The 12,559-nt window shown below is 65.3% G+C and overlaps 2 protein-coding genes across 8 annotated transcripts; one reads left to right on the plus strand and one right to left on the minus strand.

Annotated features, from left to right (window-relative positions):
- The first annotated feature begins 1,076 nt into the window (after positions 1-1,076).
- Positions 1,077-8,427, plus strand: CDK10 (cyclin dependent kinase 10). 5 transcript variants are annotated; one of them, XM_080644600.1, is made up of 13 exons: positions 1,077-1,234; positions 3,060-3,132; positions 3,643-3,714; positions 4,270-4,372; positions 4,738-4,819; positions 4,914-4,981; positions 5,652-5,704; positions 5,875-5,944; positions 6,507-6,566; positions 6,845-6,968; positions 7,055-7,194; positions 7,499-7,551; positions 7,853-8,427. In XM_080644600.1, the coding sequence occupies exons 1-13, from the start codon at positions 1,148-1,150 to the stop codon at positions 7,948-7,950; spliced, it is 1,083 nt and encodes a 360-aa protein (XP_080500726.1). In that variant the 5' UTR covers positions 1,077-1,147; the 3' UTR covers positions 7,951-8,427. The 5 variants fall into 5 exon arrangements, with proteins under 5 accessions (XP_080500726.1, XP_080500730.1, XP_080500727.1 ...); XM_080644604.1 differs by having other exon boundaries at positions 1,095-1,188; XM_080644601.1 differs by lacking the exon at positions 1,077-1,234 and adding an exon at positions 1,379-1,926.
- On the minus strand, positions 8,423-12,214 carry SPATA2L (spermatogenesis associated 2 like). 3 transcript variants are annotated; one of them, XM_080644593.1, is made up of 3 exons: positions 12,124-12,214; positions 11,541-11,844; positions 8,423-10,188 (listed from the first exon to the last, which is right to left on the minus strand). In XM_080644593.1, the coding sequence occupies exons 2-3, from the start codon at positions 11,841-11,843 to the stop codon at positions 9,220-9,222; spliced, it is 1,272 nt and encodes a 423-aa protein (XP_080500719.1). In that variant the 5' UTR covers position 11,844; positions 12,124-12,214; the 3' UTR covers positions 8,423-9,219. The 3 variants fall into 3 exon arrangements, with proteins under 3 accessions (XP_080500719.1, XP_080500720.1, XP_080500721.1); XM_080644594.1 differs by having other exon boundaries at positions 12,156-12,198; XM_080644595.1 differs by lacking the exons at positions 11,541-11,844; positions 12,124-12,214 and adding an exon at positions 10,861-10,919.
- Positions 12,215-12,559: the final 345 nt, after the last annotated feature.

Here is a 12,559-nt window from a genome sequence, read left to right on the forward strand (position 1 = left end):
ATTGTGGATTTGACCCCATAGGGTCAGGACGCCTACCCTTCTCCATAAAGTTTCTTGTAACCATCACATTTGTATTATTGGACCTAGAAATTACCCTCCTGCCCCTGCCCTGAGCACCTCAATCTGAAAACTGTATTTACCATGGTGCTCATTCTAACCTCATGAATGAATTAAAAAGAGCTAAAAAGGGTTGCCAGAGCGCAAGTCGGGGGCTGGGTGGAAAAGGTGAAGGGATTGAGGACAGATGGGGAACCTCTTTGGGACGAGCAGAAGCTGAAAGGGACGGAAGCCGCGGGGCCTCTGCTGTGCCCGGGTGGAATGCAGGGAAGCCGGGGACAGGACGCCGTCTGGTGGGCGATGCGGAGCTGACACTGACCCCGGGCCTTTCAGATCGTGGTAAAATCATTCTGCATGCTAACAGGGGTCCCCGCTGGAGAGGACCCCAAAGCCGGGCTCCGGCGTGGCTGCAGGAGATGGAAGCACCGCCTGGATTTCACGTTTTTATAAAACACGCGCTGTGCTCCTGAAACTACTGTGATATAAAAAAAAAAAAAAACTTAAAAGCTAGAATGAACTATTCGTTTAACTGGAAATAAAATGATTTCCACGCATTAACTTAACGCACAATGTCCTTGACTTTAACGTTAATTTAGCGCCGGCAGCGAGGTCCCAGCACAGGGGCCTCCCGCTCCGCCGGTCCCTGGCGCGCACGGCTCTCCTGACGTCCATCCCCACGGCCCCGTCCGCCCGCCCCAGCTGGACAGTGAGCCCGCCAGGCAGAGCCGGACAGGGCGGAGCACACGGCCAGGTGCCCAGGTCCCACCCCCACGTGCGGTGCCGTCCTTCCCCGCAGGCCCTGCCCGCACTCCCTCCGGGCGCCTCCGAGCTCCTAAGCCCGGGCCCCGCGGCCCCTGGCGGCCGCCCCTCCGCCAGCAGCCGTCACTCGGCGCCCCAGCCCGGCCAGGTGCCGGGTTTAAATTGAAGTCGCGAACCTCCACAGCCTGAGCGCGTCCTGGGAGCTTAGGTCCACGGCGGTGTTCGGTTCCCTTGGTAACCGTCGCCAGAGGGAACGCCCCGGAAGTGGGGTCGCCCAGAGCCGAGGGAGCCGTCTGCGCCTGCGCCCCGGGGAGTGGGTGCAGCGCTCGGCATGGGGGACCCGGAGCCGGAGTCGGAGCAGATCCGCCTGAAGTGCGTCCGTAAGGAAGGCTTCTTCACGGTGCCTCCGGAACACAGGGTGCGGTCGGGGGTCGCTCGGGGTAGAGCCGCGCTCGCTGCGGACGGGCGGGGCCGACGAGGTCCGGGCCCTCAGTGTCGTGCTAAAGCGCCGAGGTTTCCGGCACGGGCGGGAACGGCAGTCCCAGAGTTCCTCGCGGCAGGCGCGGAAGCCGGCGGCCAACCCTGGACAAGGAGGGGCGGCCCTGGTTCCGGGCGTCCTCAGGAGCGTCTTTCAGAGTTTTGCGCCCAGAACGGGCTCGGCAAACCGACCCAGAAGCACCTTGTGTCGGAGGAGGGCTTGCGCGTGGAAGCCTCGGGGCGTGGGCTTTGGATGGGCCGGGCCAGGCGCGGCCTTGCTTTCCTGTCCCTTTGCCGCAGGCACCGTTGCCGCCCCTTTTGTCGAGGAGGGTGAAGGTTAGGGGCGTTGAATGGTTTTACCACGATCGACTCGTGCGGGGGCCGGTCTGAACCCTGGCGGCCGGGTTGTAGTTTAACTACTTGATGGTGCTCTGAAAGGCCCAGTCGCGTACCCAGTAAGGCTCCTTCACAGCCCGTGGCGGAGCGAGCGCCGGGAGCCGCCCTGAGCTGAGCCATCGCCTGGCGGGCGCTGCACCCCCCGCGGCTGCGCCCCGGTGCGCTGAGTGCTGGAAGCCCTGCTCTCCGCGGCGAGTTAAGACACACCCAGATCGGGACACAGCCAAGTGCACCGTAGTAAGGTGGTTCAGGACAACTACCAGCATTTCCGAGAAGAATTCACCGGGGGCCAGGAGGAAACTGTGGAAGGGCTGGCGTTTCGCTGGGCTGGGAAGTGCTACTATGCCTCGGGCGTGCAGAAATGAGAAGGCCAGACTTAGGGAGTGGAGTGGCAGGAGCCAAGTCAGGGAGGAGAGAATGGGAAGGGGAATTCGGTGGGAAGGAGGTGGAGGTGAGATCACCCAAGAGCTTCCTCAGTCCGGACCGCTTGGCTCCCAGGTGTTAGAAAGCAGTGCGTTGGAGGGCAAGGTTTGGCCAGAGAATAGAGGCAGAGGCCAGACAGGAGCCGTTAGAATTCAGTTCAGACTTGCAGCCTGTGCTTCTCAGCCTGCCTGTGAGTGTACCCCATTATGAAGGTGTTTTGGGGTACAAGCTCTCTGCTAGGACAGAGAGACCCCAGAATATAATGGCTTAAGTACAGGTCTTTTTTTTTTCTCTCTCCCCTAACCTTCCAGAGAGAGGCAGCTGTTTTCCACAAGGTGGGCCAAGCACTCGGGTTGTCGTGTTAGCCAGAACTTAGTCATACGGTCATACCCAGCTGCAAGGGAGGCTGGGGAAACGGCCACCACGGCGGCTGCATGCCACTGGGCGGCGTTTCGTAGCTCAGAGGAAGCAGTGATGTCTGCGTGTAGGGGCAGGAGTCTGCCACGGAAACATTCCCACTCTGGCCAGTGTTTCTGAAGCTTTTGCCATCTGCAGAGCGTCCTTGAGACCAGAGCTGCTCAGTAGACTTTCTGTGGTGACGGAACTGTTTTCTGAACCGTCCAGTGTGGTCACCATGAGCCCCTTGAGGCCACTGAACACTTCCCATGTGGCTAGTGCAGCTGAGGAAGTGGACTGTTCATTTCAACCACAGCCAGCTGGTGGTTACCTTATTAGACAGGCACACCTGGGCCATGGGATTGATTGGAAGGGCGTGGCTGCCGACCCAGTATCATCATCCCCCTTTTCTCATCTAACAAGCCCAAGTGTGTGGGTTACCTTTCTGTTCGGTGAGTGAGACCTAAGTGGTACAAACAAAGTGTGACATATCCATCTTCGGTGGTTGCATTAGCTGCCAATCCTCGCACTACCAGCACTCTCTCCTCTAGCTGGGACGGTGCCGGAGCGTGAAGGAGTTCGAGAAGCTGAACCGCATCGGGGAAGGCACCTATGGCATCGTGTGTGAGTGGCCGAGGTGGGAGGCCAGGGCGTGGGGAAGTCCCACGGTCGCTGCGTTAGGGCTGGAAGGAGCCAGGATGAAAGCCTGTACAAGTGATTACCCATCTGAGTAACGGTCAGGTTGCTACCGTGTAGCCAGGAGTGGCCCCGCTGTTACAGTAGTAAAGTGCAAAGGAGCTTGCAGCAGCTGGACACGGAGCCATCGTGGTGCAAAGTAAGGGTTCTTGTTTGTAGATAAAGAACCTGATTTGGTGTGAGAACAGGGTAACCACAGAGCACCAGGCAGTGACCTGCGTACCCACTCGGGGGGAGCTCTTTCTAACGAGGCACCCTGTGCCCAGGCAAGTGAGGACCCCCCTCAGGAGCACGTGGGGCCGTGGGTGTTGGGTTGCAACTGGGCACCTGGTTGTCAAAGAGAAAGGGAGCCCCAGACATCAGGCAGAGGCCGTGTGGTACAAGGGCGTGCGCTCGGGGAGCGGGCTGCATTCCACCACGGATGAGTTTCCTTCCCAGATCGGGCCCGGGACACCCAGACGGATGAGATTGTGGCCCTGAAGAAAGTACGGATGGACAAGGAGAAGGATGGTGAGCAGGACTGGGACATCAGCCACTGCCAGCTCAGAGTGGGCGGGGCAGAAAGGTACAGGTGGACCGAGGCTCCCTTAGGACTGGACCCCCGGTACTGAAGTGCCTGGCGGCCCTCCGGAGAGCATCTGCGTGGTGGTGGAAGGGGGCTGGTCCGTGAGGGCTCCAGCTCGTCACCCCCACCCTCTGGGCTGCAATCCTCCTCCTCTTCTCCCTCATGGTCATTCTCAGCTCTCACCCTCTGCAGGGCCTTCCCCTCCCAAGGCCGGGCAGGCAGCCCTGTGCGCACCCTCCCTCACCTCCCCGGCTGCCGCGTGGGCGGGGCTCTGCCGTGCTCAGTGGGCCCCTTCTCCACAGGGGTCAGTGCAGAGCTGCTGCTTTGCCTCGGATGCAGGAAGGAGGGGCTCAAGCTGCTTGTTGGGACGCCTCGATTCTCCTGAGCGAGCACTAGAGCCCTGACTGTAGGACGGGGCTCACTGTAGGGCGGGGCTCACTGAGGCGGCAGGGTGCAGGGGTCCTGTCTGCGGGTGGGCTTCTGAGCGTGTCCGGTTGCAGGGGTCCCCATCAGCAGCCTTCGCGAGATCACGCTGCTCCTCCGCCTCCGCCATCCAAACATCGTGGAGCTGAAGGAGGTGGTGGTGGGCAACCACCTGGAGAGGTGGGCACTCCGGCCTCCGCACGCCCTGCCCAGCCCTGTGCCAGCCCCCCACACACCCCTCCCCCCCCACTCCGCACGCCCTGCCCAGCCCTGTGCCAGCCCCCACACACACCCCTCCCCCCCCACTCCGCACGCCCTGCCCAGCCCTGTGCCAGCCCCCCCACACCCCTCCCCCCCCACTCTGCACGCCCTGCCCAGCCCCCCACACACACACCCCCTCCGCACGCCCTGCCCAGCCCCCCCCACACACACACACACACACCCCACTCCGCACGCCCTGCCCAGCCCCCCACACACACACACCCCTCCCCCGCCCTCCGGCCAGGAGGCTGAGGTGGCCTGCGTGCTCTCCTTGCTGCTTCCAGCATCTTCCTGGTGATGGGTTACTGTGAACAGGACCTGGCCAGCCTTCTGGAGAACATGCCCACGCCCTTCTCGGAGGCCCAGGTGCGAGGGTGGGGCCTGAGGGCTCTTGACGGGTCCCTGTCCAGTACATTGGTGCCAAACAGGGCCCGCCCTGACGTGCTGGCCCTCTGCACAGGTCAAGTGCATCGTGCTGCAGGTGCTGCGGGGTCTCCAGTACCTACACCAGAATTTCATCATCCACAGGTCGGGGGCCAGAGGGGCTCGGTCTCGGGGAGCTGGGTCTGGATGGGGGCAGGGCCTCAGGTGCTGGGTTGGCATCAGCCCGGAGGAGGGTGGGGTCTTGGGCGTTGGTGCTGGCTTTTGACCCTGTCCTGACCCCGGCTCCCAGTGCGTCGTGCCCAGGGTCCAGGAGAGGCGCGGGAGCAGACACAGGCTCGGTGCAGGGAGGTTGTCTTGATGCTCCTGGGGAAGCATCCGGGACCAGTGACACCTCCTCCCGCTCTGATGGTGTGAGCGTAGTCAGGCTCCGAGAAGTCCCGCAGTGGAGAGTCCCTGGGGTCTTGTGACACAGGCCAGGAGAGGCCCGGACTTGGGGGGTGGGGGTGGAGGGGACCATCTGAGCCCAGAGCAGGACTGTGCAGACAGCAGCTCCCTGTGGCCTGGGGCAGTTGGTGTTGCCCTGGGTGGGGCACTAGGGCAAGACTGGAAGTTAGATGTGGGCTAGAGGCCTGGCCATGCCACTTCTCAGAGGTACTGAGAGCCTGGGTGTCCAGCTGCCTTATGCTGCCTACCCTCCTCATTTTCATACGTTCATGCAGGAGATGTCTGAGTGTTACCATGGTGATCCATGGTGATGACAAGACTGCCGGTGGCGCTCACTTCCTGGGACGCTGACATTCCCTTTCTGTCACAGGGACCTGAAGGTTTCCAACTTGCTCATGACGGATAAGGGCTGCGTGAAGACAGGTGGGTGTGGGTGCTGGCTCTGAGGTGGGTGTCTCTGTGCCTGCCACCTTGCTGGTGGGCGGGGGGGGAGGGGGCAGGCGGTGGGCACATCTGTCCTTATAAGCTCCCTGAAGGCTAAGAGCTGGCCTCACTGGGTGACATGCCTCCCTCCCGCCGTCTGCCTCTGTCAGCGGATTTCGGCCTGGCCCGGGCCTATGGCATCCCCGTGAAACCAATGACGCCCAAGGTGGTCACTCTGTGGTGAGTCCCTGGGGCTGGGTGCCTGGTGGAGGGGCGTGTGGGTGTCCCGGCCAGCCTTGGGGTGCACGTCCTTGGAGGCTGGGTCTGGGGCAGCTCCCCGGCAGCAGGACACCAGCCTGGCTCAGCTGTGTCGGGAAGGGGGGCTGCTACCCTGCCTGAGGACGGGGTGGTCCACGTGCCTGATTAACTGCTCACTGCGTTTCCAGAGGCAGCTCGGGGGCATGGTTAAAGGGAAGACACTGGAGTCGGGTGCCTCCTGCCATGTGTTACTCGCCCCGTCTGTACAACGGGCGGCCAGTAGGACCGCCCGGGCGGACAGTAGGACCGCCCGGGGACCCAGTGTCGTCTGGGATGCACACGGGCTGTCCAGCAGGGCAGCTGTTACCAGGTGCTGCTCGCGTGGGCAGAGGTCCCGGGAAGGCGGGCTTGGAGTGTCAGCAGTCCTGCCGCCCGGGACATCTCGGGCTCCGGAAGGACCGGTGGCCGTGGGTGGGCTGCAGACTCGCGGTGCCCTGTGGAGGCCGAGGAGCCCCGGGCGCGAGGTGGGCGCTTCTGTTTGCAGGTACCGAGCCCCGGAGCTGCTGCTGGGCACCACCACGCAGACCACCAGCATCGACATGTGGTGAGGGGTGGAGGTCGTGTGGGCGCTGTCTGGGCAGATGGGGCTGGCATCTGTGCTCCCGGCTCTGGGAGGTGGCCTCGCCTGGGCCCCCGAAGGGAAGTGTGAGAACAGCACTCCCGGGCCCAGCACTGCGTCCGCAGGGGGCCCTGCCCTGCAGTCACAGGGGCCTGCTGGGCCCGGCTGGCCACCCCGTGGGATCTTGAGCTCCAGGCCTGTCCGAGGGCGGCGGCGGGGTGGTGCTGACAGGTGTGTGAGGGGGGGCACTGCTCCCTCTGCAGGGCCATGGGCTGCGTCCTGGCTGAGCTGCTGGCCCACAAGCCCCTTCTCCCGGGCACGTCCGAGATCCACCAGGTGGACCTGATCGTACAGCTGCTGGGAACACCCAGTGAGAACATCTGGCCGGTGAGCACCCAGCCTCCGCCCTCACCCTCCCTGCACCCCTCCTGCCCCCGCTGGGCCTGCGCCTGCAGCTGCGCTCCCCTCCGCAGGGCTTCTCCCGGCTGCCGCTGGTCAGCCAGTACAGCCTGCGGAAGCAGCCCTACAACAACCTGAAGCACCGGTTCCCGTGGCTTTCGGAGGCCGGCCTGCGCCTGCTGAACCTGCTCTTCATGTACGACCCCACGAAAAGGTGCTCACCGCCGGGGGGGACACCTGCACCCTGAGCCCTTTCAAGAGGGCTTCTCAGAACACAGGCCGCGCCGCCACCAGGGGGTCCCTCCCAGACACGTGTGGCGGGCCCGGTGCCCAGTTCTGTGGTCTCTGTCCACTCAGATCACGGAGCCCATTGCGAGTTCCCATCACTTTCTGGGCCCCAGCCCCCTCCTCCTCACCCACCCTTCTGTTGTTGGGAACTGGGAACCGGGGTCGCTGGGTCGGGCAGCTGTGAGGGGGACCCGCCTGGGCAAGGTGTGCTCAGGGCGACTGTCCCCCAGGGCGACGGCCGGGGACTGCCTGGAGAGCTCCTACTTCAAGGAGAAGCCCCTGCGTGAGTCCCCAGACCCTCAGGCTCCGTCTGCAGAGCTCTTGGCTGGTGGCCTTTTCTCCGGGGGGGGGGGGGGGGGGGGCGATGCTGGGACGGCCTCAGAGCTCCTCAAGCCCCAGCCCGTGATGTGGGGGTGGGGGCACTCCCAGCCCAGACCCATCCAGTGCGTGCTGGCCCTGCATAGGCAGCCGCTGGACACTGGCCATACTGTCTGCAGGTCAGAGGGGAGCAGAGGGAGGTGCGGGGGGCTCAGGGACCTGAGGTGAAGGCGGAGTGCCCCCAGTGCTGACACCCCTCCCCGCAGCCTGTGAGCCGGAGCTCATGCCCACCTTCCCTCACCACCGCAACAAGCGGGCTGCTCCCGCCGTGTCTGAGAGCCAGAGCAAGCGCTGCCGGCCCTGACAGCCGGAGGCCCCTGCCGGCCGGGCTGACAGCTCCCGAGATGAGCCGGACCCTCGGCCAGGACTCACCAGCTGCTTCAGCCGACCGCTCCGATTCCTGCCTCCCCACCCACCACTGCCCCAGAACAACCGGTGTGCACCGGTGTATGGGTGGCTGCACCATGAGCCACGTGGATGTGGGCACCCTGAGTCGGGCCCCACCTGAGCTGTGGTGGCCCCACCTGGGGCCCTCCTAGGCTCTGCCATTGCCACGCCCTGGGCTCCCAGAAGCTCGGGAAGCACCCACGGGCCCATCTTGGGGGTGCTGCTGGCTAGGGGTGTGCAGACCTCACGGGTGCCGAGTCCTGTCGTGGTCCTCGGGCGGGGCTGCGTGGAGGGGTTGGACCCGGGTCTGGGCCGTGACCTCCTGGGGGCAGAGCCTCGGGGGAGGATACGGTTGGTGCTACAGGAACGGAGATAAAAGCTTTCCTGACAGACCAGGCGGTTGTGTCCTTTAATGTGTGGGAGGTTCTGTCCTGGGACAAGTGCTGGGAAAGGGGGGGTGCATGGGGGCCAGTAAGGAGAGGCCGCACGGGGTGGCACCTGCGCCAAGGGCTTTGGCAGGCACAAACGTTTACCATTGGGCCTGGGGTGGGCTTCATAGGAAGCCTGGGGGCTGTGCCCACAAGTGACTGACAGCCAGTCCAGGCTCCGTCAGCCCCTGCCTGCTGTTGCCTGCTCTCCAGAGCTCTGGTACCGCCTCTCCGGTTTGAGATCAGATCATCTCCTCCAGCCATGGACCCAGCTTCCTGCACAGCTGTGACCAGGCACGTGTCCAGCCAGTGTGGCCTGTGACACGCACAGTAGGGTCCAGGCCTCCACAGCCAGGTCAGCCTCTGGACACCTGTGTGCAGTGTCCTCTGGACACCTGTGTGCGGTGTCCCCGGACACCTGGAGGGAGGCAGCATGTCCCAAATGAAAACCACAGGGAGCATCGGGCTCCTGGCTGACCACGGGGCCCCCACGGTGGGGAGGGGGGTCCTTCATGGGGACACAGTCACATGGGCTAGAGTAGACCCTTCTACGCAGCCCGTTCGGGCGTGGGTCTGAGGTGGGGGTGGGTAAGAGGAACTTTCCATGGGAGGTAAGACCCCCCCCTACCCGTGGGGCCTGGGCAGGACGCGGAGCCCGGGACTCTTCTGTCCGGGGCATCAGCGGCCTGGGCCTGGGGGGACCAGGGCTAGAGGAGCACCACGGAAACGGGGAGCCCTTGACCGGGGCCTGGCTGGGCCTAAGGCCGGGCCCCGGGGCTGCTGCAGAGCAGGGTGTCCACCTCTGCGCGCTGCAGCCACAGGCGCTGGTGGGCGTCGCCAAGCAGTGCGCGGAGCTCGTGGCCCAGACGGCAGGCGGGCAGGGCGGCGCAGTGGGCAGTGTGCAGCTGGCGGCATGTGTCGCAGCAGCGGGCGGGCAGGGCCCCAGGGGCCAGGCAGCTGTGCACCTGGTAGCCAGCGGGCTCGGCGATGGGCCCGTGCGCACGCTGGGGGCTGGGGCTCCCAGGGGCTTTGGGGGCAGCCAGGTCCCCGGGCCGGCTCAGCTCTCGCCGCAGGGAAAGGAAGGAGAAGGCCTCGGGCTCCGGCTCTTCCTCCTCCAGGGCCCCGTAGGGCGGGCTGCAGGGCGGACTGCTGACTTCCTGCAGTGCCTGCGCCTCCTCCGTGGGCTCGCAGGCCGCGCCCTGAGGGCCCCACAGTTTGGCACTCTGCTGCCAAGGCCGAGGCCGGTAGGCCGGCTCCAAGGAGGGGGAGCCTGGGCCCGGAGAGGGCCCTCCGTACAGGCTGGCCTCTTCCGAGTCCGAGTCCGAGTCCGAATCCTGCAGGTCCCGGTACAGGTCCAGCTGGGCCCGGAACACAGCAGGGGAGCCCCGGGGTGGCAGGGGCGGCGGCTCCTCTTCCCGGGCCAGCCGCTGCTGCAGCCACGCCACGCAGGAGGCCACGTCTCCGCTGGCCCTCCGTGCCTGCAGCAGCTCCTCTGCCGGCAGCACGCTGGTGCCCAGCTGTGCCAGCACCTCGCCCAGGATCTCACACTCCAGCCGCAGGGCGAAGCAGCCCAGGGCCACCTGCACCAGCTGGTGGGCCGGGGGCAGGGCAGTCACCTTGAGGCAGTGGTTGTCCCTGCGCACGTAGCCCATCTTCTGGAAGCTCTGAATGAGGAGGTCCTCGGACAGCGCGCCCTTCAGCACGTGCACGTAGCCCCCTGAGAACGTCTGCAAGGGAGGGCCCTGGTCAGCAGCAGCCCAGCCCCGCACGCCGCCGCCCTCGCCACTCGGCCACACCCTCGCTCCGGATGGCAGCGTGGCGCCAGTGACTCGGCGACTGGGGCAGCCCCCCTCACCACAGTTTAAGAAACACATATGTTCTCCGGGTTCAGGAGTCAGAACACAACAAAGACCACCCCCCCCCCCCAGAAACCCCACTGCCTTCTGGGTTCCAGGTGGGTGAGCGCTCTTGGACTGCAGAGCTGTGCACACAACAAGAAAACCTGTTGGGATGGCGACTGCCTCCTGCGGCTCAAACACCCACAACCCTGCGACCGTGAGCCCTCCTCGACCCACAGCTGCAGCCACTCCTCCCCGCCAGTTCCGCATCAGCTCCACGAGGGCAGGCATTGTGCTCGGGGCTTTGCCCTCCCCTCCCAACGAACCATAAACGGGACTATTGTTGAGTCCATTTGGGAGATGAGTTCAGAGAAATTAGGGAACCTGCCCAATGCCACGCAGCCAGGAGGAGGCAGAACCACACCTCACCAGGTCTGCCCAACACCAAGGCCCAGGAGCGCCTCACGGGCAGGCCTGTTTCCGCTTCAGCCTGCCATGGGGCTGGCCCTGCACACCCCCCCTCCCCCCTCCCCTCTGAATGGATGAATCAAGTCCTAGAACCTCAGACCAGCTTGTGTCCTCTATGCGCAGTGGGTTCCAGAGCTCCTCTCCCCAGAAAGGCTGCCGCTGCCATGGCAACCGGTGGAGGCCACTCGCCCACGTGCCCAGTGACATCACCCAGTGTAGGGGGGCTACACTTCGGAATTAAGCACCAGCACCTGCCCCCTTCTGCTGGCGGCTGCTCATCTACAGGGGCCAGGCCAGCCCGGAGCACAACCTTCCTACCTGGGCCAGGGGTGAACTAGGTTCGTGCCCAGTCTGCCCCCCCAAGCCCCTGCCTGCTTTCATAGGGGTACACCCACCTGGCTTCATTCTCCATAAATGGGACCAGCCCACATCCTGGAGGAATTAGGGTGACCATGGAAACTCAAGTCCTTCCCGTGGGCTTGTCCTATGATTTTTATGGCAACTGGGGCCGCAAGGCCACTTTGGGGAGGGCAGTGAAGGAAGCTTTAAGGGCAGGATCCACCCAGGAGGCAGGCACCCTGGGGTGGTCTCCACCTACCCCTTGTTCTCGGCGCTGCGAGTGCCCACGGGGACCTCGGCCCAGAGCAGACCCAACACACGTAGGACCGACCCCTCAGCGCGCTCTGAGCCCTGAGACCGGGGGCTGAGCTCACCAGAAATCCCTCATCCCAACGCCTGGTCAAGAAAGCCCGCCCGCATCGCCGGCGCCTTACCTTGATGGTGGTAAACTCCTTCCTCCAGGGCAGCAGGTACAGGTGCACGGCGGCCAGCTCCAGCAGCTCGAAGGCGCGGGCCAGGCCGCGCAGCGCGGGGGCCAGGTCGGCGCGGCCCCACAGGCCGTCGGTGAGCAGCGCCAGCGCGTCGTCCTGCAGCGCCCCGTGCAGGTCGAAGTCCTCCACCAGGATCTGCCAGAGCACCGCGCGCAGCGACGGGTCCCCGCACACGCCCGCGCGGCCGCGCCGCAGCTCTCGCTCCAGGCACTGGCGGTAGTCCTCGGACAGCGAGCTGCTGCCCATCCTGGGGGCGAGGGCAGGGCTTTAGGAACCAGGACCCCTCCCCGCCGGCTGTGCACCCCAGAGCCCCCACCCAGCATCCAAGCTAGGGCGCCGGCGATGAGGATGGGGATCCACAGGTCCCCGTCCAGCCCGGTGACCCTGTCCTCGCCGGCTGGGCGGCCCCCGGTACCTACAGCAACCCCTACCCGTGGCCCCGCCCCGCCCTCCAGCGGAGTCCCCTCCCGAACAGAGAACCCCTCTCCGGCAGATCCGTCGTGAGCCCTGCAGGCCACCCCACTACCTGTCTGTCCCCAGCGGTCCCCAGGCGCCCACCGCTCTGCTCGGCCTCTCCCCTAGCAAGGCGCTTCCGCCGAGAGCCGGCTCCGCCCACCGGCCTCGGCCGTGACGCGCGGGGCGGGACTTGAATCAGTCACCGCCGCCTCTGCTAACACGGGCCGGGCGGGGCCTGTGCGTTCCCGCGGGGCGGGGCGGGGCGCGGTCTGTCCGTTCCCACCTGTCCCCGCCGAGCCCGTCTACGTCGAAGCCGGTGCGGCGCACAGCGGATCCTCCCGCCCTAGAGCGAGCTCAGCCGGCACTCAGTGAGTGCATCCCCGCAGCGGGTCCCACGAGGAGGCACCGCGGCTCCGAGGGACGGACGGGCCCCTTTCTCCGGGCCAGGCCCCCTGCAGCGCCAGGGATGAAGGAGCGGAAGTTCCTCGCGAACCCGCCTGGCGGCG

The sequence above is a fragment of the Plecotus auritus genome (genome assembly GCF_963455305.1).
Source record: "Plecotus auritus genome assembly, chromosome: 10".
In the NCBI taxonomy this organism is placed as follows: domain Eukaryota; kingdom Metazoa; phylum Chordata; class Mammalia; order Chiroptera; family Vespertilionidae; genus Plecotus; species Plecotus auritus.

What these genes read in the sequence shown, in the direction of transcription:
- CDK10 (XM_080644600.1), top strand. Translation starts at nt 1,148, where the DNA reads ATGGGGGACCCGGAGCCGGAGTCGGAGCAGATCCGCCTGAAGTGCGTC. An exon ending in AGGCACCTATGGCATCGTGT is followed by an intron (nt 3,133 to 3,642) that starts GTGAGTGGCCGA and finishes TTTCCTTCCCAG; the next exon opens with ATCGGGCCCGGGACACCCAG. An exon ending in CTTCAAGGAGAAGCCCCTGC is followed by an intron (nt 7,552 to 7,852) that starts GTGAGTCCCCAG and finishes CCCTCCCCGCAG; the next exon opens with CCTGTGAGCCGGAGCTCATG.
- SPATA2L (XM_080644593.1), bottom strand. Translation starts at nt 11,843, where the DNA reads ATGGGCAGCAGCTCGCTGTCCGAGGACTACCGCCAGTGCCTGGAGCGA. An exon ending in AGGAGTTTACCACCATCAAG is followed by an intron (nt 10,189 to 11,540) that starts GTAAGGCGCCGG and finishes CCTCCCTTGCAG; the next exon opens with ACGTTCTCAGGGGGCTACGT.